Here is a 26,854-nt window from a genome sequence, read left to right as displayed (position 1 = left end):
GATCTGATCAAAAACTGTCTTAAAATTGGATGATTCTAATTTTATTGGCACCATCAATGTCACAGCCCTCAAAGTAATTTCATTAAACAGCCCGCACTTGTGCACTCTGTGCCATTAGTTCGCACTTCATGAGGAACCAGAGAAAGGGTACCCTTGCACTGCGCTAAGCACAAGAAGTCCATTACATTTGTTTGTAACACTAAAAAGAACATTAGAGGTAATAACAAGGCCTACTCAGCACAGTGAGATGGGCTCAGTGTCATATTGTGTGGATCTGAAGCACGTTTGGTGCTCAGAGGCTGCGTACGTACCGTGCACAAGAAAGAACGAATGGTCTTGCATTTAGATAGAGCCTTTCATGACCATAAAAAGGATCACAAAGTGCTTCAAAGCAAATGAAGTACTTTTGAAGTTTAGTCACTGTTGGAATGTAGGAAGCGCAACAGCTAATTTGCGCACAGCAAGGTCCCACAAACAGCAATGAAATAAATGACCAGATCAGCCATTTTGAAGGTGTTGGTTAAGGGAGAAATGTTGGCCAGGACACCTGAAGAACTCCCCTGCTCTTCCTCGAATGCCATGGGTTCTTTTACGTCCACCTGAGTGGGAAGATAAGAGCTCAGTTTAACGTCTCATCTGAAATCTAGCACGCCCTCAGTACTGCACGAGTGTCAGCCTAGATTTTGTACACGGGTCTCTGGAGCGGGACTTGAACCCGTGACCTTCAAATTCAGAGGCATGAGTTATCACTGAGCCAAGGCCAAAAGGCTCAATAAGGCCTCAACATTTATTCAAATTAGGGGCAAGCCATATGGTGCAGCTGGAGCACCTTAGCAGTGCAATGCGGGCTTCTGGGTGACCCTCTCCTTCACACAGTACTATCCTTTAGTCAAAGAACTCCTGCTCCAGGGCTTCCAACACCCAATCAGTGCATCAGGGATTTCTGTGGGATCCAAAACTATACGTACATCTTTAAGGGCAGCAACAACCATATAAAAGTTGCTGGAACCAGAGAACACGCCCCTAAAAACATTTTTAGGATTCATAGGATGCTCCTGTTCTGTACACAATTAAAACTCCCTTACCTCAGCTGTAGATAGCTTCTGTATTACAAAGGAAGGCAGTACATTTTGTAGGATTGACATTTGAGCATTTGCCTGAGGTTCGTGGGGCGCCCGTTCTTCTGTCTTCAGATTTTCATTGACCTTCTCCATTGTCCCTTGCTGTGGCTTGTCTGAGGGACAAAATTGCAACTTGAACAAAAACATTGAAACATCTAATGAAATATCAAACTCTTAAATCTAAATTTTCCATTTAAAACTAATTTATCTCTTCCCCCCACACCAGGGTTTTCGCACCACTCCTGGAAGTGCCATCATCTCATCTGAGTAAGAATCTACAGGTGCTGGTTGTTCTCCATTATCTCGACTAAGTGAGCATTATTCGCGTGCAAGATTCAACATGGAATATCAGCAGTCTATTTGACGGAGGGGATGGGGAAAGAGGGCACAGTGAAGCACGGCTGAAACCAATCCTGTCCTCACCTGACGCTCCACAATCTTCCAGAGGGAGTCACTGAATAGCGAGCAGGAACCCTAGCTGATTTCCCTTCCCAAATTCTAGGTGCCAAGCCTAATTGCAGAATCGGCATCACTGCTGCAGCTGAAACCAGCCTCAGTTCAGGGATTGAACTGCAGGATTCCCTCCTCTCATACAGTGAGCTTAGCTGCTCACTGGATAAACGGAGTGGAGCCATTATCTTGTGTCTTTATTTAGACCCGATGCAGCAACATGTTCTCAACTCATTTTACAGACTTATGGATGCTGGTTGGCAGAACAGCGTGCATGCATTTAAGGTGTGCAGTGATCCAGTTTCCCCAACTCGAGTGCGATGAGGAGCAAACAGTGCGACCTCGTACTGCTGGCCTGCATCATTCTAATGTGGGCACTGGTGTCAAACCAGTCTCAAAGAGACATCAAACAAAATCTGCAAACACATGTATTGCAAAATATAGAGAACAAATGTCAGGCAACAAGTTTAGTCCAGTAATTCAATTAGTGGGCTTCTTGCAACATATCATAACTGGCTGACTACACTACTGCCGCAAAAACTATAAGCTATCTGTTGTCCTACATATACTGGAAAAGTATATGAATTAGCTTCAATTTAAATAAGATGGAATCAAAACACCACTGTTAGAATTAACATACATTTCCTGTTCTAAATAGTCCTTAAAATATTGTCATACCTTCAATAACATTGAATGAAGCAAGTTGAGTTTCATCAGTCCTGAAGCTTTCTTCTGACACAAGGAGCTCATGGCATTCACCTAGAGTGTGTACTTGGAAAGATCCGTAGTGATTCAATCCTTTAATGTCAGGGACAGGAAGTGTCACAGGAGGTTCAGAGCTCCTTTCCTCTGACAGTACACAGGTCACAAGTTCATGATCAGTAGAAGGTTCAGTTTCAAGAAAAAATGGTTTCCGCTCACACTCTTGTACTGTTTCCTCTACTCTTTCCAGACCCTTTTCTGCAAACGGTCTGCAGCTTTTATCATGTGGCTTGTCATACGGAGTAATATCAGTGCAAGATGGCTGCTCCTTTGGAGTATGAAAAGGCCCTCCGTTGGTCTGCTGATACTCTTCACCAGTCCCACAGCTAACATTTTCTGATATATTCAATTTATTTTTGCTATAGTACCGGAGCTTTCTTGGACAATGGCTTGAGGTAACTGGACTCCGTTTTGGGGTACTTTGGGTTCGGACAGAGGGTCCGCTCACTGCTAGAGCCCCTCTTCCTTTCCCTCTGTCTGGCAAATTACTGCCTTCGCTGTAAGTCTTACAGCTACCTCTACTTAACCTGACAATAAAAAAAGGAAACTATTAAAATTATACCATTGAGAATTAATCTCACATTTAAAAGGTTGCTTGTACAAGAAAAAAATAAGATTTTTTTTTAGTGAATAAGGCATTTGTAGTATAGTCAAGTATACACTTTCACCATGTTCACTGTGAATCAAATGGATGAATTATAATGAACTACTGCAAAGTCAGTTTTCTTTTTTAAAGCTGCTCCTTGTTGAAAAATATTTTGTTATTACAAAAAGCTTCTTACTTGTAAGTTGTGGAGCCAAGCGTGTTAATGGAGGTTCTATCCTGTTGGAGCAGTAGGGAGGTGTGACATGGCCTTGATCGAGATTGACTAAACTCTGTCAAAATGTAGTGAGCATGTTGATAGGCCATTAGAATGACACAAAGCAGCAGCAAACTACGAGAAAAAAAATTGCATTAAATATATTTCTCCAACTCTGACAAGAATAGGACAATAAATCAAAAATTAGCAATTTGCAGATAATGCATTAAAACTAACAAAAAATCACAAGTCCTGTTACTTTAGAGCATTTTTATGGGGAATTCCAAACTAAAACAGAGAGAGGGGTGAAATGCAACTTCAGGGGGCACGTTATACACATAGGAAATGCAGGCAAGGCGTATAATGAGCGGCCGATCCACTCCCATCTGTTTTGCGCCCCCAAAGTTGAATTTCACCCCCAGAATGCAAAAATGCTGCCGTTATTCCATTTTTAAAAAGAACAGTGCAAAGATTTAAATTTCATTAGAATTTCACTCCAATTTTTTTCTCCTTTTCAAGTTAGAACTTAACTAACATGACCCATTTCCTTTGCGATATTTAAAAAAGTTTGAATCATAAACATAAAAAGTAGGAGCAGGAGTAGGCCATACGGCCCCTCGGGCCTGCTCCGCCATTCAATAGGATCATGGCTGATCTGAACCTAGACTCACCTCCACTTCCCTGCCCGCTCCCCGTAACCCCTAATTCCCTTATCTCCATTTTAAATTTATTTAATGTCGCAGCTTCCACAGCTCTCTGAGGTAGCAAATTCCATAGATTTACTACCCTCTGAGTGAAGAAGTTTCTCCTCATCTCAGTTTTGAAAGGGCAGCCCCTTATTCTAAGATTATGCCCCCTAGTTCTAGTCTCACCCATCAGTGGAAACATCCTCACCGCATCCACCCGATCAAGCCCCCTCACAATCTTACATGTTTCGATAAGATCGCCTCTCATTCTTCTGAATTCCAATGAGTAGAGGCCCAACCTACTCAACCTTTCCTCATAAGTCAACCCCCTCATCTCCGGAATCAACCGAGTGAACCTTCTCTGAACTGCCTCGAGAGCAAGTATATCTTTTCTTAAATATGGAAGCCAAAACTGTACGCAGTATTCTAGGTGTGGCCTCACCAGTACCCTGTATAACTGAAGCAAGACTTCCCTGCTTTTATACTCCATCCCCCTTGCAATAAAAGCTAAGATTCCATTGGCCTTCCTGATCACCTGCTGTACCTGCATACTAACCTTCTGTGTTTCATGCACCAGGACCTCCAGATCCCTTTGTACTGTAGCACTTTGCAGTTTCTCTCCATTTAGATAATAACTTGCTCTTTGATTTCTGCCAAAGTGCATAACCTCACACTTTCCAACATTATATTCCATCTGCCAAATTTCTGCCCACTCACTTAGCCTGTCTATGTCCTTTTGCAGGTTTTTTATGTCCTCCTCACTCACTGCTGTCCCTCCCATCTTTGTATCGTCGGCAAACTTGGATACGTTGCACTCGGTCCCTTCCTCCAAATCATTAAATATAGATTGTAAAGAGTTGGGGTCCCAGCACTGACCCCTGCGGAACACCACTAGTTACTGATTGCCAACCCGAGAATGAACCATTTATCCCAACTCTTTGTTTTCTGTTAGATAGCCAATCTTCCACCCATGCCAGTATATTACCCCCAATCCTGTGATTTTTTATCTTGTGCAGTAATCTTTTGTGTGGCACCTTGTCAAATGCCTTTTGGAAGTCCAAATACACCACATCCACTGGTTCCCCTTTATCCACCCTGTTTGTTATGTCCTCAAAGAATTCGAGCAAATTTGTCAAACATGACTTCCCCTTCATAAAACCATGCTGACTCTGTCCGATTAAATTATGCTTATCCAAATGTCCTGTTACTGCTTCCTTAATAATGGACTCCAACATTTTACCAACCACAGATGTTAGGTTAACTGGTCTATAGTTTTCAGCCTTTTGTCTACTTCCCTTTTTAAATAAGGGCGTTACATTAGCAGTTTTCCAATCCGCTGGGACCTTTCCTGAATCCAGGGAGTTTTGGAAAATTACCACTAATGCATCCACAATCCCTACCGCTACTTCTCTCAAGACCCTAGGATGTAAGCCATCAGGTCCAGGGGATTTATCCACCTTTAGTCCCATTATCTTACCGAGTACCACCTCCTTAGTGATTTTAATCGTGTTTAGCTCTTCCCCCCCCCCCCCCTATAGCCCCCCTGTTTGTCCAGTGTTGGGATATTTTTAGTGTCCTCTACTGTAAAGACTGATATAAAATATTTGTTCAGCGTTTTTGCCATCTCCATGTTCCCCACCACTAATTTCCCGGTCTCGTCCTCTAAGGGACCAACATTCACTTTAGCCACCCTTTTTCTTTTTATATAACTGTATAAACTCTTGCTATCTGTTTTTATATTTTTTGCTAGTTTACTTTCATATCTTCCCTTTCTTAATTAATCTTTTAGTTATTCTTTGCTGGCTTTTAAATGCTTCCCAATCTTCTATCCTCCCACTAGATTTGGCAACTTTATATGCCCTTGTTTTCAGTCGGATACTATCCTTTATTACTTTACTTAGCCACGGATGGCTGTCTTTTCTTTTACACCCCTTTTTCTTCAGTGGAATATATTTTTCTTGAAAGTTGTGAAATAGCTCCTTGAATGTACACCGCTGCTCATGTACCGTCTTACACTTTAATCTATTTTCCCAGTCCATTTTAGTCAACTCTGCTCTCATACCTTCATAGTCTCCTTTATTTAAGCTTAGTACGCTGGTTTGAGATCCAACTCTCTTACCCGCCAACTGAATTTGGAATTCAACCATGTTATGGTCACTCATTCCAAGGGGATCCTTTACTAGGACATTTTTTATTAATCCTGTCTCATTACACAGGACCAGATCTAAGATTACCTGCCCCCTGGTTGGTTCAGTAACATACTGCTCAAGGAACCCGTCCCTAATGCACTCTATGAACTCATCCTTCAAGGCTGCCCTGCCCAATGTGATTTGTCCAGTCAATATGAAAGTTAAAATCCCCCATGATTATAGCTGTTCCCTTATTACAAGCCCCAACTATTTCCTGATTTATACTCCGACCAACAGAGTTGCAACTGTTAGCAGGCCTATAGACTACGCCCACTAGTGACTTTTTCCCCTTATTATTCCTTATCTCCACCCAAACTGTTTCACTATCCTGATCCTTTGACCCAATATCATTTCTCACTATTGCAGTGATTCCATCCTTTATTAACATTGCCACCCCACCTCGCTTTCCTTCCTGTCTGTCCTTCCTAATTGTCAAATACCCCTGGATGTTTAGTTCCCAGTCATGGTCACCTTGCAGCCATGTTTCTGTAATGGTCACCAGATCATACCCATGTGTAGTTATTTGTACCGTCAACTCGTCTATTTTGTTACGAATGCTGCGTGCATTCAGATAAAGAACTTTTAAATATGTTTTGTGACAATTTATTCCTGCTTTTACCCCCTTTACTACTTTACCTTTATACATTCTGTCCCTTCCGGACACGCTCTGGTTTTTAATTCCCCCACTGCTACCTTGCTCTATTGCCTTCTCCGCTGACATTTTTATTTTTTGCTCTCTTGAAACCTCCCCCCCACTAATTAGTTTAAAGCCCTCTCTACAGCCCTAGTTATTCGATTCGCCAGGACTCTAGTCCCAGCACTGGCCAAGTGAAGTCCGTCCCAACGGAACAGCTCTCTCCTGTCCCAGTACTGGTGCCAGTGTCCCAAGAAGCAAAACCCATTTCTCCCACACCAGTCCTTGAGCCACGCATTTAACTCTCTGATTTTATTTACCCTAGCCAAATTTACTCGTGGCTCAGGTAGTAATCCAGAGATTATTACCCTAGTAGTTCTGTTTTTTAATTTGGCCCCTAGCTGCTCATACTCCCTCAACAGAACCTCTTTCCTTGTCCTATCTATGTCGTTGGTACCAACATGGACCACGACAACTGGATCCTCCCCCTACAAGTTTCTCTCCAGCCCAGAGGAGATGTCCTTAACCCTGGCACCGGGCAGGCAACACAGCCTTCGGGACTCTCGCTCTCGGCTGCAAAGAACCTTATCTATCTGCCTAATGATACTATCCCCTACCACTACAACATTTCTTTTTACTCCCCCCACTTGAATGGCCCCTCGTTCCATGGTGCTGTGGCCAGGTTGCTTTGTGGTGACGTCACACCTCGATTACTTTTTACTTCTCTCCCTCGGAGATTGGTACGCCTACCCACGCCTCGGGCTTACCTTTTATAGGTCGCTGCCGCTCGAGTTCCCGCCGCTGCCGCACTGAGGCCTACCCACGCCTCGGGCTTACCTTTTATAGGTCGCTGCCGCTCGAGTTCCCGCCGCTGCCGCACTGAGGCCTACCCACGCCTCGGGCTTACCTTTTATAGGTCGCTGCCGCTCGAGTTCCCGCCGCTGCCGCACTGAGGCCTACCCGCGCCTCTGGCTTACCTTTTATAGGTCGCTGCCGTTTGAGTTCCCGCCGCTGCCGAATCATAATCTATGAGCCAGAAACTCTAGACACATTTAAAAAAAAAGTCCCCTTATTTAAAAAAAAAAATCTGTTTACATTGATCGAAGGAAAAGAAAAATTGCAGACTGCACAAAAATAAAACTCTCAAATACTTAGTTTATATCAAGGCGAGCAGGCCTTTAGCGGGTTGGGGCACCTCTTCAGCGTATCCCTCCTGCCCCCATTAAAATATTCAACCTGCCTCCGGAAGCTCCCTATGTCATGAGGCGGCTTTAAAAACGAAGAAAAACAATTTGTGTCCTGAACTTTATGCATCCAGGCCCTGATCCCAGTCTAGCACCCCAAGTGGACCACACCTTCGCCAGATGCCGATGAGATATACCTGGCGAAACCAGTCTAGCACCCCAAGTGGACCACACCTCCGCCAGGTGCCGGGGAGATATAACCGGTGAAACCTGTCATGCCTGTGCCAATGCTGCTCCACGTCCTGACAGAGTTCTAGGGTGTGGGAACTCCAGACTTGGACAGTCCTTGCCCCCAACACCCTTGGGGGCTGTTGAAAGCCTTGTAGGGGTGGGGAGAGCATCAATCAATAGAAATAATTTCTCTCAAATGAAAATCTGAATATTTTTCCTTAGCTGAAATGGGCAAATCCTTACCAGGTAGAAGTTTGAATGTTTAAATCTCTATCATAATTTTTCCATGATAAGAAAAAAAATAGGGTGGCAAGAATTAAGCAAACATACAACATGGATATTAAGACTCCAGTCAAAAACTTGATGGAACATCCATTTAAATTCAAATAGAGGGCAGACGAGAACTCATCAGATATTTTAAACAAATTAAGTTTGGTTTACAAGAGGTGACAAAATAAAGTGAAGCACAGGTAACATATCAAACATTTACTCAAAACAATTTAACACTGTCACTTAAAACTGTTGCTACATTAAAACTGTACTTCAAATATATTTGAGTTTGTTAAATTTCTGACCAGCTAAAAAGACAAATGATCATCCAGAATGGTTGCTCCCAACTAAGTGCTGGCACCAAGTCTGCACACAGAGGTAACAGGTGATGTGGTAGAGTCACATTCAGAGTAAACTGAAACTGCAAGCCTCTTGCAGTTAAAAGCTGTAATTCACGGATCACCCAGGAAGTGGTGAAATCTGGTGTAAACCTGGGTAGGGAAGAGAGAAATTTAGTTAAATCAAGTAGTGTGACCAAGTCTAGTGTTTGCACAGGTAGGCACTCGGCCTGCTCCCAGATTGCTACTAATGACTCCCGTCGGCAGCTGGCACAAAATTGGAGAAGCCACCATGGAGAAAGTCTTCCCTCTCAATTTGCCTTCTGCAGGTAGAAGATGCACCAGCCTCTCTTCAGCATCTCCCTGTTCTCTGCAGTTCAGATCATTACCTAAACACAGTTGCACTTGAAAACTATGCTACTGAGCAGCATGCACACTGAATAATAGCATGTCAACTATGAACACACAAATAAAAACAGAACATGCTGGAAATACTCAGCAGGTCAGGCAGCATCTGTGGAGAGAGAAACAAAGTCAAGGTTTCAGACTGCTGACTATTCATCAGAACTTTTCACCAGTTGAAACATCAACTCTGTTTCTCTCTCCACAGATGACTCAACTGCTGAGTGTTTCCAGCATTTTCTGTTTTAATTTCAGAATCCGCAGCATCTTGCTTTTGTTTATGAGCACAAATACCTTTTCAGCTATCTAATTTGCACATAAAATACAGCACACCAGAAATGGAAGGGCTGCACATAGCTACTTAATTTTGCACTTGTAGCAAGGGTTTAACATGTAGGAAATAGTTTAAAACAAAAGGAAGTAGCTGAAGATCCATATTCACCAGGACTGAGTTCAGAAGTGTCAGCCTTGGCTCAGTGGTAGCATTCTTGCTTGAGTCAGAAGGTTGAGGGTTCAAGCCCCATCCCAGAGACTTGAGCACATAATCTAGGCTGACACTTCAGTGTAGTACTGAGGGAGTGCTGTTCTTTGAAGGTGCCATCGTTTGGATGAGACATTTAACCAAGGTCCCATGTGCCCAGTCAGATGGACGTAAAAGATCCCATTGTACTATTTGAGCATGGGAGGTCTCTGTATCCTTGCCAACATTTCTCTCTCAATCAACAGCATTAAAACAGAATATCATTGTTGTTTGTGCACAAATTGACTGCAGAATTTCCCTACATTGTAATAGTGATTAAACTTCAAGAGTACTTCATAGGCTGTGATGCATTGGCCGAGGCCATAAAAGATACCACATAAATGCAAGTTCTTTTTTCTTTCTTGACCATATTTTAGACAGCACTCAGAGCCAGCAGAGATGGGAGACTTTTATGCCATGAGTCAGAGATGGATTCAGAATTTCATTCCCAGAGGTGAAAATGGCAATGTGGCTAACTGACAATCCAATCCAGTCTCCTGACATTCGAAGTGTTTTGGCATCAACAGCGATTGAATTATATTGCTGATCATTGATTGGGTACTCCAGTCACTTAAAACAGTGACAAAAAGTGGAACATTATTTAGATTAAATAGTGGCAGACACTTGCTAATTAACAGTTTGCCATCTACTACTTCTATTCAACCTAAAGCAGATACAAGTCTCAACTGTTCATTGTCCATTATCTTTACTTACACAATGCTGATCTCATGTGAAGAATTAGCATCCAGTACAAATGATTCACATTTTAGGATCTGAAACCCAAATCCTTGACATTTATATCCATTAATGCTCATCGTAATCACTGTGACAGTCAGTGGTCCAATGTTTTCAACCTTAAAATTCTTTCTGATGGTCAAACTGAGTTCACTTCCTTTTGACTCTGAAAACAAGAGAATCAAGAAACTACAGTTATCTCATATCTTTGTCAAACATCACCAAGTGACGCTCTGGAAGCCCATGCCAACATTGGTCACCCAACCCAAGATGGCAGCCGTTTGAGCTTCCACGGTATCAGTTAGAGCCGTCAGGAGAGGCTAAATGATGGTGGGCGTGTTGATAGTCCATGTTGGACAGAATGATCTCCACACTTTGCACAAAGCCTTGACACAAGTTGGAGCAGGACTCCTCCATGCTCTGCGACATTGTGAGCAAGCTTTCTGCAAGGCTGCCCAACGCACCAAGCATCTCCTGGTATATGCCCATCAGCCTTCTTCAGTTGCCTGGGCCTATGAAATTAGCACCCAAGTCTTCAGGGTGTTAGCCGTGACTCAGTGGTAGCACTCTCACCTGAATCAGAAGATTGTGGATTCAGGTCCCATTCCAGAGACTTTGAATCAGAATGATACAGCACAGGAGGCTGCCATTTGGCCCATCGTGCCTGTACTGGTTCTTTGGTAGAGCTATCCAATTAATCCCATTCCCCTGCTCTTTCCACACAGCCCTGTAATTTTTTTCTCCTTCAAGTATTTATCAAATTCTCTTTTGAAAGTTACTATTGGATTTGCTTCCACCACCCTTTCAGACAGTGCATTCCAGATCACAATAATGCACTGTTTCCTCTGGTTCTTTTGCCAATCACCTTAAATCTGTGTCCTCTGGTTACTGACCCATCTGCTATTGGAAACAGTTTCTCCTTATTTACTCTATCAAAACCATTCATGATTTTGAATACCTCCATCAAATCTGCTCTTAACCTTCTCTGCTCTAAAGAGAGCAACCCCAGCTTCTCCACATAACTGAAGTCTCTTATCCCTGGTACATTCCAATAAATCTCTTCTGCACCCTCTCCTAGGCCTTGACATCCTTCCTAAAATGTGGTGCCCAGAACTGAACACAATATTCCAGCTGAGGCCTAACCTGTGTTTCATAAAGGTTTAGCATAACTTCCTTGCTTATGCACTCTGTGCCTCTATTAATAAAGCCAAGGATCCCATATGCTTTTTAACAGCCTTCTCAACTTATCCTGCCACCTTCAAAGATTAGTGTACATACATCCCCAGCTCTCTTTTGAAAGTTCATATACACAACAACGGCACTACCCTCATTAACCCTCTCCATTACTTCAAAACACGATCAAGTTAGTCAAACACGATTTGCCTTTAACAAATCTGTGCTGACTTTCATTTGTTAGCCCATACTTTTCCAAATGCCAATTAATTGTGTCCTGGATTATGGTCTCAAAGTTTCCCCACCACCAACATTAGGCTGACTGACCTGTAGTTGCTGGGTTTATCCCTCTCCCCCTTTTTTTTTTTTAAGAACAAGAGTACATTTGCAATCCTCTAGTCCTCTGGCACCACCTCCACATCCAAAGGAGGATTGAAAGATTGTGGCCAGAGCCTCCGTAATTTCCACCTGAGTGCATAATCTAGGCTGACACTTCAGTGCAGTACTGTCAGATGAGATGTTAAACCATGGCCCACTGGTGTCAGACAACTTGCTTTGACACTTTTTGCCTGTTGGAACAGCACTTCCTTCCTCCTGATCACCTCTTCAGCCAGAACCTCCAGAGTAGTCAATTAGAATTGGGGCCATGGGGAGGGGGGGGGGCCTTCCTGCATTTCCTCTAATTGCTATTTGCACTGTACAACACTAATTCAGTTAAGTAAAGGCAAAGACCACCTCCCCTTTATGAAGTGCAGGCTGCTTTTAAATGACATCACCAATACACAATTTACCACCCCCAATCAGCAAACTACCAATAAACAGCACTGGCAACTCACCAATCTTAATCAGAAATCGTGGATTAGTAGGACAAGTAGCAGAATGGATAGCAAGCTGGCTACAAAACAGAAAATAGTAGGGGTTAAAGGGTAATTACTCAGACTGGTGGAAGGTGAAAAGTGGTGTTTCACAGGGATAGGTGCTGGGACCACTGCTGTTCAATTTACATAAATGATTTGAATTTGGGAATCAGAAGTAGAATTTCAAAATTTATGGATGATACCAAATTGGGGGCTACAGTTAATACGGAGGAAGACTGCGACAAAGTGCAAAACGAGGTTCGTAAACTTGAACAATGTGCGTGTAAATGGCAATGAATGTCAATATAGATAAGTGCGAGGTGGTGCATTTAGGTAGGAGGAATAAGGAGGCCACATACTTCTCGGAAAATAAGTCTGAACAGGGTAGAGGAGCAAAGGCATTTAGGGGTACACATTCACAAATTATTAAAAGTAGCAACACAAATTAACAAGGCATACAAATGCAAAGAAAAACACTGGTTCATTTCTAGAGGAATATAATTGAAAAGCAGGGAAGCTATGTTAAACTTGTATAGAACCTTGGTTAGATCACACTTGGGAGTACCGTGTTCGGTTCTGGTCTCCATATTACAAAAAAAGATAGAGAGGCAATGGAGAAGGTGCAAAAAGATTTACAAGGATGATGATACCAGGACTGAGAGTCTAAAACTATCAGAAAAGACTGAACAGGCTGGGGCTCTTTGTTCTAGAAAAGAGAAGGCTGAGGGATGACCTAATAGCGGTCTCTTGTGGGGGAGTCCAAAACTAGGGGCCATAACTATAAGATGGTCACTAATAAATTTAACAGGGAATTCAGAAGCAACTTCTTTACCCAGAGAGTGGTTAGAATGTGGAACTTGCTACCACAGGGGAGTAATTAAGGTGAAGCTAAATAAATACACGAGGGAGAAAGGAATAGAAGGATATGCAGATAGAGTTAGATGAAGCGGGCTGGGTGGAGGCTCAAGGGGAGCATAAACGGTATAGACCAGTTAGATGCCATGTTTCCTACCTTACAACAGTGATTACACTTCAAAAGTACTTAACTGACTGCAAAGTGTTCAGAGACATCTTGTTGTCATGAAAGACGCTATATAAATGCAAGTTCTTTCTTTCTATTTTCCATGCATTAAAATTAAAATCGATAGAAAATTATGCAGGGTCACGCTGAACTTCATGGAGAAGCATCAAGTCTTGCATTAACTGAGTTTTATCCCTTCTGAGGGGGTTTTCTGCTGTGGTCTCGGTAGCGGATTTCCCCCCACACTTATTGCCAATGTCAGATCACACTAGATGATGGGTGGTTCATTTATTAAGGAAGCTAGGTAACTCCCTACAACCTGTCATCCTGTATTTTGCATAAATTACTCAGACAGCTAGGAATCAATGAAACCAGCAATTAAAAGCAGCAGTTTTCAAGCTTTCCTGTGTGACCGACATTCAGCAATTACTGACACACACCGTATAAACACTGCCACTTCTAGGGACATCCTCTCTGTTCTACCTTCCAAAAGATAGCGTCAACTACCAGAAGATAAACAGAGCCATCACTACAGAAAACCCAAGACACCAGTTTGAAAATCTGAGACATGGATGTAACCAAGTTTGAATAAGGCATGACTGCAATTTGAAACGAGGCCACTTAATTGGGAACAAATGCTGCTTGGCTTTATGAAAAAAAATATTTCAGAGAACTTTGACTTAAACTGCATAAGTTTGACTGTTGCCTTACACTTGTAATGTAGCAAACCACAACTGCCTAACAGATTTAAAAAGGCAACTTTTATGACATCAGTGGTAGCAACTGAACAATAAATGACAATCAGTTTGGCTCTGCTTAATTAAAACTAGTTTTAACATTTTGTTTCAGATACCTACTGCCTCTACATTCCATGAGTGTGGATTCCGGCACCTTAAATCGAAGTGAGCCCGTTGCTCCTGGTAGCTTTCCTCCCACTTTCAGCACCTCATTAGCCCCAAAGCCTTCCACAGTCAGCAGATCGAGTATAGTAAGGTTGTTTCTTTTTTAAAAAAAAAGTAGCATAATCTTATACATGAAATAATTTTGGACTTTTAAAAATATAAGCAGACTTGCACTTAACCTTACAAACACTAAAAAAAAAAAAAAAATTGTATAATTCAGGAATTAGTGCCAGGTGTTATGTTAACTAATAAGAAATGGTAGGGCAAAAAGAAAACTCATATTTCCACTCAGTTAATCTACCAGCTACATCAGAACACTAGTCTTGCTGATCTAATGTAACAGACATTTCATGGGTCTCGAATTGAGGAATCACAAAGCAAACTTACACACGCTACAATGCGTTCCAAAATGATAGGTTTTACACTATGGTAGTAATGTGGTGTTAATTATATGGTTAGTAATGTGGTGTTGATTATATCACAATGGATACTTAAAGCATCTGCAGTAATTTACTCTCAAAATTAGGTACTCAGTTTTTTTTAATTAAAAGGATGAATTTTACCTTATCAGTATGAGCGATGTCACTAGACTGTGGCTTACTGGTGTGAACTCAACACCAATCTTCCTCATTTCATGAGGGTGTAAAGTCAATTGAAGAATCCCAACACCCGGCCTGCTGTCCAATTCCATCTGCTTGTAACTCTCTGTACTCTATTTCATTACAAACATCACATAAAATGATTTTTCCAAACCATGATGGAAGATTTTGCTTCACTTAAGTACATTAGTATGCTAGTCATTATAGTCAGACTAGTGGTCAGTCACCTATACCATGCAACTAAGGAAATGTCTAAATTATAGTCAAAAAGGAAAACTCGCTGTGGCATTTTAAAAGTATGGGTTCACATTAGTGATTCCCATGCACTCTAGGTCTGACATTAACCATCAATGGGGGAGGAAGAAAGAGGGAAACAGAAAATAAATGTCTCGCCACAGGGTGGAAATAAATTGGAGGATGATTCATTGACCCGGATTTTGATCTTAGCACAAAGGAATGGCGCTTGCCGCTCACCTCGCCGACAGCTGCCCACGGACTTTTCGCGGGCTAGTCAGCAGAAAGTTCCTCTAATCTGGCATCTTTCCAGTGTGCCGCCCTCTACAGGGGATCTGTGGTGTCTGAACAGGGAAAGCAACAGCGAGGCTCTTCAACCAGATTAAAGTATCCTCACTGTGCCAGAGAGTCCAAACCAGGAAAGCAGGAAATATAAATTAGATTTAAATGATTTACAGAAAGAGAAATAAAGATTGGAAAATACAGATAGGATTAAGGGAGAGAGAGAGATGAGAGAGACAGAAAGAAAAAGTTTTAAAAAAATTAAATAAAAAAATCTCCAACACTAAATTTTCTTCTGAGGGGGATGAGGCTCCACACTTGTAAAATTATTTTTTCAGGGTCAGAGAGGTTGTTCAGCAGTAATTATTACTTATCACGGGGTTAAAAACTCACTTACTCCCGAATGCACCAGCCCTAACCTTTTCACCTGTTTTTAGTGCGGTACTAGTGGGCAAGTACCTCAGGTTCACTCCGTTGCAGCCATTTCAATATCGAGTCTATTGGCAAGGAATGTAGCAGCACACACTGTGGAGGAGCAGGGTATCTAACATAAGAATGTAAGAAATAGGAGCAGGAGCAGGCCATTTGGTCCCTCGAGCCTGCTCCGCCATTCAATAAGATCATAGCTGATCTGATCTTGGCCTCAACTCCACTTTTCTGCCTGTTCCCCATAACACTTGACTCCCCTGTAGTTCAAAAATCTGTCTATCTCAGCCTTGAATATATTCAATGGCTCAGTCTCCACAGCTCTCTGGGGTAGAGAATGCCAAAGATTCACAACCCTCAGAAGAAATTCCTCCTCATCTCCGTCTAAAATGGGCGACCCCTTATTCTGAAACTATGACCCCTAGTTCTAGATTCCCCAACAAGGGGAAACATCCTCTCAGCATCTACCCGGTCAAGCTCCTTCAGAATCTTATATGTTTCAATAAGATCACCTCTCATTTTTCTAAACTCCAATGAGTATCGGCCTAACCTGCTCAACCTTTCCTCATAAGACAACCCCTTCATCCCAGCAATCAACTAGTGTACCTTCTCTGAACTGTCTCCAATGCAAGTATATCCCTCCTTAAATAAGGAGACCAAATCTGTACTCAGTACTCTAGGTGTGGTCTCAGCAATGCCCTGTATAGTTGTAGCAAGACTTCCCTACTTTTATACTCCATCCCCCTTGCAATAAAGGCCAACATTCCATTTGCCTTCCTAACTACTTGCTGTACCTGCATGCTAACTTTTTGTGTTTCATGTACGAGGACATCCAGATCCCTCTGTACCGCAGCATTCTGTAGCCTCTCCCAAATATTTTGCTTTTCTATTCTTCCTACCAAAATGGATAACCTCACATTTTCCCACATTATACTCCATCCGCCAAATTTTTGCCCACTCACTTAGCCTATGTATATTCCTTTGTAGACTCTGTGTCCTCCTCACAACTTGCTTTCCCACCTATCTTTGTATCGTCAGTAAATCTGGCTACTATACACTCGGACCCTTCATCCAAGTCATTAATATAGATTATAAATAGTTGAGGCCCCAGCACTGATCCCTGTGGCACCCCACTAGTTACAGTTTGCCAACCTGAAAATAACCCTTTTATTCCGACTCTCTGTTTTCTGTTAGTTAGCCAATCCTCTATCCATCCATGCTAATATATTACCCCCAACACCACGAGGTCTTATCTTATGCAGTAACCTTTTATGTGGCACCTTACCGAATGCCTTTTGGAAATCCAAATACACAACATCTACTGGCTCCCCTTTATCCACCCTGCTTGTTACGTCCTCAAAGAACTCTAATAAATTTGTCAAACACAATTTCCCTTTCATAAAACCATGTTGACTCTACTTGATTGTATTATGATTTTCTAAATGTCCTGCTACTACTTCCTTAATAATGGATTCCAGCATTTTTCCAATGACAGATGTTAGGCTAACTGGCCTATAGTTTCCTGCTTTCTGTCTCCCTCCTTTCTTGCGGTTTTCCAATCCACTGGGACCTTTCCAGAATCTAGGGAATTTTGGAAGATTACAACCAATGCATCCACTATCTCTGCAGCCACTTCTTTTAAGACCCTAGGATGCAGGCCATCAGGTCCAGGGGACTTGTCAGCCTTTAGTCCCATTAGTTTGCCTAGTGCTTTTTCTCTAGTGATGGTGATGTTTTAAGTTCCTCCCTCCCTTTTGCCCCTTGATTTTCCACTGTTATTGGGATGCTTTTAGTGTCTTCTACCGTGAAGACACATACAAAATATTTGTTCAAAGTCTCTGCCATTTCCTTGTTTCCCATTATTAATTCCCCAGTCTCATCCTCTAAGTGACCAACGTTTACTTTAGCTACTCTTTCTTTTTATATACTTGTAGAAGCTCTTACTGTCTGTTTTTATATTTCTTGCTAGCTTACTCTCAATCTATTTTCTCCCTCTATTATTTTTTTAGTCATCCTTTGCAAGTTTCTAAAAATTTCCCAATCTTCTGGCCCACCACTAATCTTTGCAACATTGTTTGCCTTTTCTTTTCAATTTGATACCTTCTTTAACTTCTTTAGTTAGTCACAGATGGTTCATCCTTCTCATAGAGTCTTTCTTTCTCACTGGAATATATCTTTGTTGAGAGTTATGAAATAGCTCCTTAAAAGTCTGCCACTGCTTATCTACCATCTTACCTTTTAATCTATTTACCCAGTCCACTTTAGCCAACTCTGTCTTCATAAACTTAAATAAAGGCAATTACAAGGGTAAGACATTAGTTTCAGACCCAAGTTTCTCACCCTCAAACTGAATGTGAAATTCTATCATGTTATGAGCACTCTTCCCAAGAGGATCCTTTACTGAGATCATTAATTAATCCTGTCTCATTACACATTACCAGATCTAAAATAGCCTGTTCCCTAGTTGGTTTCACAATGTATTGTTCTAAGGAACTGCCCTGAATACACTCTATGAACTCGTCCTCAAAGCTACTTTTGCCAATTTGATTTGTCCAATCTATGATTAAAATCGCCCACGATTATTGCAGTACCTTTCTTACAAACCCCCATTATTTCTTGATTTATACTCTGTCCTACAGTGTAACTACTGTTAGGGGGCCTATAGACTACTCCCACCAGTGACTTCTTTCCCATTTTATTTCTCATCTCCACCCAAACTGACTCTACATCTTGATCTTCCGAGCCAAGATCATTTCTCACTGCTGCACTGATCTGATAATTTATTAACAAAGCCACCCCACCTCCTTTTCCTTTCTGCCTATTCTTCCAAAATGTCAAATATCTCTTCAGTTCAGTTCCCAACCTTGGTCACCTTGCAGCCACATCTCTGTAATGGTTATCAGATCATACCCATTTATTTCTATTTAGTGCCGTGAATTCATCTATCTTGTTACAAATGCTACGTGTATTCAGGTAAAGAGCCTTTAATTTTGTCTTTTTACCATCTTTCCCTACTCTGACCCCATTTGCTGGTGCACGCTTATGCTTGTACGCTCTGTCCCTTCCCCTGTCACACTCTGGTTATCATTACCCCTATCGCTACCCTGCCTTGTCCTTTCTCTTTAACTTTCTAAGTTTCCCCTCACCTGAACCCTCCCCCCCACTATTTAGTTTAAAGTCCTAGTTATTCGATTTGCCAGGACACTGGTCTCAGCACGGTTCAAGTGAAGCCCGTCCCAACGGAACCACTCCCTCTTTCCCCAGTATTGGTGCCGCTGTCCCATGAATCGAAACCCATTTCTACCACACCAATCCTCAAGTCACACAGCAACTTCTGGATTTCCGCGTTTAACTGAGCATGTACGTACTCCAGAAGATGCAGTCAGATTTCCTCCACTATAAGAACATAAGAAATTGGAGGAGTAGGCCATTCGGCCCCTCAAGCCTGCTTCGCCATTCAATAAGATCATGGCTGATCTTCGACCTCAACTCCACTTTCCTGCACTATCCCCATATCCCTTGATTCCCTTAATATCCAAAAATCTAGCGATCTCTGTCTTGAATATACTCAACGGCTGAGCCTCCACAGCCCTCTGGGGTAGAGAATTCCAAAGATTCACCACCTTCTGAATGAAGAAACTTCTCATCTCAATCCTAAATGGCCTACCCCATATCTTGAGACTGTGACCCCTGATTCTAGACTGCCCAGTCAGGGGAAACATCCTCCCAGCATCTACCTGGTCAAGCCCTGAAAGAATTTTGTATGTTTCAATGAGATCACCTCTCATTCTTCTAAACTCCAGAGAATATAGGCCTAGTCACTCAATCTCTCCTCATAGGACAATCTCCCATCCCAGGAATCAGTCTGGTGAGCCTTCATTGCACTCCCTCTATGGCAAGTATATCATTCCTTCGGTAAAAAGAGACCAAAACTGTACACAATACTCCAGGTGTGGTCTCACCAGGTCCCTATATAATTGCAAGGCTCTTTACTCTTATACTCAAATCCTCTTGTAATAAAGGCCAACATACCATTTGCTTTCCTAATTGTTTGCTGTACCTGCATGTTAACTTTCAGTGATTCATGTTCAAGGACACCCAGGTCCCTCTGAACACCAACATTTCCCAATCTCTCTCCATTTAAAAAACTCTGCTTTTCTATTTTCCTACCAAAGTGGATAACGTCACGTTAAATTTCATTTGCCATGTTCTTGCCCACTCACTTAGCCTCCTGTCTATATCCCCTTGAAGCCTCTTTGCATCCTCCTCACAACTTACATTCCCACCTAGCGTTGTAATATATCCAAGTTTGCTGATGATACATTTGATCCCTTCATACAAATCATTAATATAGATTGTGAATAGCTGAGGCCCAAGCACGGATTCTTGCGGTACCCCACTATTTACAGCCTGCCAACCTGAAAATGACCCGTTTATTCCTACTGTTTTCTGTCCGTTAACCAATCCTCAATCCATGCTAGTATATTACCCCCAATCCCATGAGCCCTAATTTTGGTTAATAACCTCGTGTGGCACCTTATCGAATGCCTTCTGAAAATCCAAATATACCACAACCACATCCTTATCTATTCTGCAAGTTACAACCTCAAAAAACTCAGATTCGTCAAACATGATTTCCCTTTCATAAATCCGTGTTGACTCTGCCCAATCCTACTATAATTTTCCAAGTGCCCTGTTACCACGTTAATAACAGATTTTAGCATTTTCCCTACTACTGATGTCAGGCTAACTGGTTTGTAGTTCCCAGTTTTCTCTCTCCCTCCTTTCTTAAATAGTGGGGTTACATTTGCTACCTTCCAATCCGCGGGACCGTTCTAGAATCTATGGCATTTTGGAAAATGACAACCAATGCATTCACTACCTCTGTAACCACCTCTTTTAAAACCCTAGGGTGTCCAGGGAATTTATCAGCTTTCAGTCTCATTAATTTCTCCAGTTCTATTTTTTTTTAAACGAATACTAATTTCTTTCAGTTCCTCATTCTCGCTGGACCCTTGGTTCTCCACCGTTTCCGGGAAGTTTTTTGCGTCTTCCGTGAAGACAGACACAAAGTATTTGTTTAATTTCCCTGCCATTTCCTTATTCCCCAATATAATTTCTCCTGTCTCAGCCTGCAGGGGACCCACGTTTACTTTTGCTAATCTTTTCCTTTTTACATACTGATAGAACCTTTTAGAGTCTGCTTTTGTGTCTCTTGCTAGTTTACTCTCATTCTATTTTCCCTTTCTTTATCAATTTATTGGTCCTCCTTTGCTGAATTCTAAAATCTTCCCAATCCTCAGGCTTACTACTTTTTTTGGCAACATTATAAGCCTCTTCCTTTGATCTAATACTATCTTTAACTTCTCTTATTAGCAACGGTTGGACCACTTTTCGATGAGAAGGAGGAACTAAATGAAATCAGTATTTGTAGGGAAATGGTGTTAAGGAAATTGATGGGATTGAAGGCCAATAAAATCCCCAGGGCCTGATAATCTACATCCTAGGGTACTTAAGGAAGTGGCGCTAGAAATAGTAGATGCATTGCTGGTCATCTTCCAAAATTCTATAGATTCTGGAACTGTTCGCATGGATTGGAGGATAGCTAATGTTACCCCACTATTCAAAAAAGGTGGTAGAGAGAAAACGGGGAATTATAGACCGTAAGCCTGACATCGGTAGTGGGGAAAATGCTAGAGTCCATTGTCAAAGGTGTAATAGCAGAGCACTTGGAAAACAGTGACAGGATCGGACAAAGTCAACATGGATTTACAAAAGGTAAATCGTGCTTGACTAATCTACTGGAATTTTTTGAGGATGTAACTGGTAGAATAGATAAGTGAGAACCAGTGGATGTGGTGTATTTGGACTTTCAGAAGGCTTTCGATAAGGTCCCGCATAAGAGATTAGCGTGTAAAGTTAAAGCACATGGGATTGGGGGTAAGGTACTGACTTGGATAGAGAACTGGCTGGCTGGCAGACAGGAAGCAAAGAGTTGGAATAAACGGCTCTTTTACCGAGTGGCAGGCAGTGACTAGTGGGGTACTGCAGGGATCGGTGCTAGGACCCCAGCTATTCACAATATATATTAATGATCTAGACGAGGGAACTAGATGTAATATCTCCAAGTTTGCAGACGACACAAAGCTGGGTGGGCATGTGTGCTGTGAGGAGGATGCCGAGAAACTCCAGTATGATTTGGACAGGTTGGGAGGTTGGGTGATTGGGCAGATGTATGGCAGATGCAGTATAATGTGGATAAATGCGAGGTTATCCACTTTGGTGTCAAAAACAGGAAGGCAGATTATTATCTGAGCGGCAGTAGATTGGGAGAAGGGGAAGTGCAACGAGACCTGGGTGTCCTTGTGCACCAGTCGCTGAAGGTAAGCATGCAGGTGCAGCAGGCGGTTAAGAAGGCAAATGGTATGTTGGCCTTCGTAGCGAGAAGATTCGAGTACAGTAACAAGGATGTCTTGCTGCAGTTGTACAGGGCCTTGGTGAGACCACACCTTGAGTATTGCGTGCAGTTTTGGTTGCCTTATCTGAGGAAGGATGTTCTTGCCATGGAGGGAGTGCAGCGAAGATTCACCAGACTGATACCTGGGATGGCAGGAATGACGTATGAGGAGAGATTGGGTCAATTGGGCTTATACTTGCCGGAGTTTAGAAGAATGAGAGGGGATCTCATTGAAACTTATTGGGGGAACAATTCGGTATCACCCCATTTAGGGCACCATTATTGGCGATGCGCAAGGTTTAGCACCTGGCGCTAATTATCGCCTCCGACAGCAAACTTGGCTTTTATCGCCCCCTGGAGGTGATTGGAGCGCTAAATCAGGCGCTTCACACCTGTCTTAAGGCACAAAGGCCGAGGAGCGAGGCGCTACCTCAGAGTGCTGGCGAAGCAAGGAAGGGCAAATCAAAATAAACCTGCAAAGTGCTGCTCGGTACTCAAAACTCCTTCACACAGCGTTGGATCTCTCCAGAAGTCTCTCTCTCTCTCAGAATGCGTGGTGCAAAAATGTCACCGACAAAAAAGGCAGGATGCGGTCGCCTTTAGATAGCGCTCCCCTAGTCCCTTTCTGACAGCATAATGCCCATCCCCGATACTTAGTCCAATGCCCATCTCCGATCCTCACCGCTATTCTCATTGCAAATTCCTGGTTATTTAGTCATGTCCACTTGTAGGAACCAGCTTAAGAGCAGCTTTAGTATGGGCCATGGAACATTGGCCCACAACCTTTTTTGGCTGGGGGTTGGGGTGCTTAAATGGTATACGGAGATGATGAAAAATCGTTGCTAGCGGCAGTCGGTAAGGCAGGGGGCGCCACTCAATATCCGGTCCAGGGCGCTAACGGGGCGTTGCGCACTTGACTGATGTCATAATCTGCCGGCGCAGGAGACCATGGCAGGCGTGTTTAGCGCCGCCACAAAATGTCTAGTTAATTTCGCGAGCGGCACAAACATCGCCGCACCCGGCCTCGAGTTGCTTTGCGCCCCAATTGGCCCCCTCTTAAGGCGCTAACGGGAGGTGCAAACAACTGAATTTTTCCCCCATAAAATTCTAACAGGACTCGACAGACTAGATGCAGGAACGATGTTCCCGATGGCGGGGGAGTCCAGAACCAGGGGTCACAGTCTAAAGATAAGAGGTAAGCCATTTAGGACTGAGATGAGGAGGAATTTCTTCACCCAGAGAGTGGTGAACCTGTGGAATTCTCTACCACAGAAGGCAGTTGAGGCCAATTCATTAAATATATTCAAGAAGGAATTAGATATATTTAAGGCTAAAGGGATCAAGGGATATGGGGAGAAGGCAGGGACAGGGTACTGAGTTTGGATGATCAGCCATGATCTCATTGAATTGCGGGGCAGGCTCGAGGGGCCGAATGGCCTACTCCTGCTCCTATCTTCTATGTTTCCCTGTAGGGTTTTTGTGCCTTAAAGGAATGCAAATTCGTTGCCGATAGCCTCACCGCTATTCTCATCGCAAATTCCTGGTTATTTAGTCATGTCCACTTGTAGGAACCAGCTTAAGAGCAGCTTTAGTATGGGCCACGGAACATTGGCTCACAACCTTTTTTTTTTGGCAGGGGGGTGGGTGCTTAAATGGTATACGGAGATGATGAAAAATAAAAGCATAAAGTTTCATACGTTTAATTACCACACTGTGCATCACTATGCAGCATTTAACTGAGGATCTATTTAGAAAACCATATGGAATAGAACTTACCTTACTGTCAGGGGGCTTTACCAGCCTAAATTCGTTTGCTGTGACACTAATGCTTTCCCTCATTAGCTTGTACCTTTTAAAAAATTAATAGAATTACCAGTCCTGAATAAAACTACTGCAAACTTAACTTGCACTTGTGTAAAATAGATATGTGCACGTGAAATTCTGTTTCCCTTATAATCCATTTTCTCACAATATCATTGGTAATTCATAACTACAACAGTTGCCACTTGAGGATACCTGTAAAAAAAACTGACTAACCGTACTTTCTCTCCACAACAGGCATTTGTTTTGCCACATTATTAGAACTGGCTCAAAAAATGGGTCAAGACAGCCTCAAGTTTTAACATTAATGCCCGATAGCTCAGCTGGCAAAGGCAGCATGTAGTTGAACCGCAAAGAGCAGAAGGTCTCCGATTTGGTTACCAGTAAGTGCAGTGAGCTGATCTCAGCCAGGGAGCAACAGGGGTCCCACAAATTATCTTAACTGCATTGGGGTGGGATGAAATGGGTTAAGCACCGTGGTTTCTGCTCCTGATCATCATCCAGTCACCCCTGTTGCAAAGTAGGGAAGTAGATATCAGCTTGGCTATGATATTGGACAACACTCACTGTCCAGGCTTGCGGTACAGTAATGAAGAATAGCCTTTGTGAGAGGGGCTAGAAGACAAACAGCCCCATGGAACCAAACTTCCAGCAGGAGACAACACCTTAGAAAGATGAGAACTTTGACACTAAAACACTACAACTTAGTTTGTAGGTTGTAACATTTAAAACAAAGGTTATTTTTACATTTTTATAATTTATATTATTCAGTCTGTTAAATACACTTATACGGATGAGTAGCAGGGGACAGCATGGAATGGTGCAGTGGAAGACAGCACAATCTAGCCCAATTAAATCAGTTGCTTTTCTAGTTGAAGCATACTTAGAATGAAAAGATGCTGTTTACCATTTCTGCACTAGGCCTAAAGCAGCCTGGGGATTTGGATAGCGAGACACTGGCAGGAGCTGCACTGTGACTGGTATATCTGATGGGTTCTTCAAAACAAAGTGTTTCACCTGAAACATTAAAAAAAAACAATCTGCCTCATTACACTAGCAACTTAAAAGTGAAAAGTTCTTAAAATATTTTGCACTGGTTTGTTGAAAACACGGCACTCAATGTCCCAAGGGTTTGGCCATACACAAATAGGTAGTAAACCATTGCACTTATGTTTAGTACATATTAATCAATGTATGCAAATTGTTACCATAATATACTTATATAAATTATTGTATATATATATATTTATATATAAAAGTGTGTGTGTGTGTCTATATGCATATATCATATGTCTCTCTCTCCATTTCTATCACTAAAATATAATTCACAAATTGCTAGCTATGCCTTGCCAACGGACATTCAGGCTGGTCATTTTAAGAGTGAAGTTTTCTGGCAGCAAATATGGAAATTTAAATTAAAACATCAAGGCCTAGAAATTGGGTTGGGGTGCCAAAGTGGCGCAAAAGTCGCCTGAGCGCAGGATTTAGCGCGGCTTCAGCGATCGTCCGATATTCAGTTTCATTGCCCCTCGAGGGACACAGGGCGAGGCTCGAGGCGCTCAGCGACCCTCTTAGGGCGCTGAAACTGAATATCGCAGCGCAACGTGCCACAGTGCCACACGCTGCGGCACGGCACGCTGCGGTACTGCAGGCCTTCCTCCCACTGTTAAGGGGGAGGTGCCTGCAACAGCGCGAACCCCGATCGCAAGTGCCGGCAAACGAGCCCGGCACCAAGGAGAAGTGCCGGGCTCTCGGGAAACAGCCGGCAATGCCGCGGGGGGGGGGGGGGGGGGGGGGGGGGAGGCCAGGGACGGAGGTGCTGGCAGGCGGCCGCCGAAAAAGACAGTCGCCCCGCACCTCCACCTTAACTTGCGCCGCTGCCAGCACAGTAAGGCCCCATGAACCGGGCGCGGGTAGCGAACGGCACAACTGCACCGTTTGCTACCAAATATCGCGAACGGGGTGCTGCGCACACCGATGACGTCATCGGTGGCGGCGCAGCGCAAAAGACTAACGCCACCATTATCGCCCCAACTCAATATCGCGGGAGGCGCAGCCAGTGGCGCTACAGCCACTGCCTGCCTCTTTAGGCGCTAACAAGTGGCGTTACTTACCCAATTTCTCTCCCCAAGTCTGTTAGAATTTATGCTCTAAAACTTAACCAGCAACAATCATTCAAGTCAGCATCTGAGATTGTTCAATATATGTGCTTTTATACTACACTAGCTGGGGGGGGGGGGGGGCCCGGCGTTGCCAGGGCAGTTTAGAGGGCCGCGCGGTTGACAGCCGGCCGCTGCCGCTCCCCCGCTCTGTGTCTCGGGCCGAGCGGTTGTCAGGCCTGGCCCGAGTGACCCCAACTCACCTCCCACTCCGGCAGGCCGCCGCAGCTGGTAAAAGCAGGGGAAAAAATGGCGGCAACGTTTCGGGAGGCTGCAGGATTAGGTCCCGCCCGTGACGCACCGATTGGTCAACCAATAGGTCACTGAACTGTAGGATTGGTCAACCATCACGTCACTCAACGCTAATGAGCAGTAGGATTGGTCAAGCGCTAATGAGCGGATTTTTGAACGTTTTTTGTATACTGTCGGAACAATTTCGGATGGACGGACGACGACAGACAGACACTATCCTTTTATATATATAATATATATATGTATATAGATAAATAGATAAATGGCTAAAGAAATCCAGCATTGTGTGCTGCTTGTATATTATTTGCACAAATAAATATTACTGCTAACCAGAAGTAGCAAGTCCAGG

General features: G+C 43.1%; 1 protein-coding gene across 1 annotated transcript in view; it reads right to left on the bottom strand.

Moving 5' to 3' along the window:
- The window catches only part of tmem131l (transmembrane 131 like), a 216,624-nt gene that overhangs the window by 20,333 nt on the left and 169,437 nt on the right, over nucleotides 1–26,854 (bottom strand). Inside the window, exons 18-26 of the mRNA XM_086012018.1 lie at nucleotides 25,002–25,111; nucleotides 24,050–24,122; nucleotides 14,839–14,987; nucleotides 14,231–14,373; nucleotides 10,302–10,488; nucleotides 8,633–8,818; nucleotides 3,116–3,268; nucleotides 2,250–2,860; nucleotides 1,086–1,234 (exon numbers count right to left, since the gene is read on the bottom strand). Coding sequence (XP_085868144.1) covers nucleotides 1,086–1,234; nucleotides 2,250–2,860; nucleotides 3,116–3,268; nucleotides 8,633–8,818; nucleotides 10,302–10,488; nucleotides 14,231–14,373; nucleotides 14,839–14,987; nucleotides 24,050–24,122; nucleotides 25,002–25,111 — 1,761 coding nt within the window. The remainder of the gene's footprint in view (nucleotides 1–1,085; nucleotides 1,235–2,249; nucleotides 2,861–3,115; nucleotides 3,269–8,632; nucleotides 8,819–10,301; nucleotides 10,489–14,230; nucleotides 14,374–14,838; nucleotides 14,988–24,049; nucleotides 24,123–25,001; nucleotides 25,112–26,854) is intronic.

Source organism: Somniosus microcephalus, chromosome 2 (genome assembly GCF_052327205.1).
Source record: "Somniosus microcephalus isolate GS21.2 chromosome 2, FLI_Smic_1.0, whole genome shotgun sequence".
Classification (NCBI taxonomy): Eukaryota; Metazoa; Chordata; class Chondrichthyes; order Squaliformes; family Somniosidae; genus Somniosus; species Somniosus microcephalus.
The sequence above is the reverse complement of the archived record's forward strand: the minus strand, read 5'-3'. Positions and strand labels throughout refer to the sequence as shown.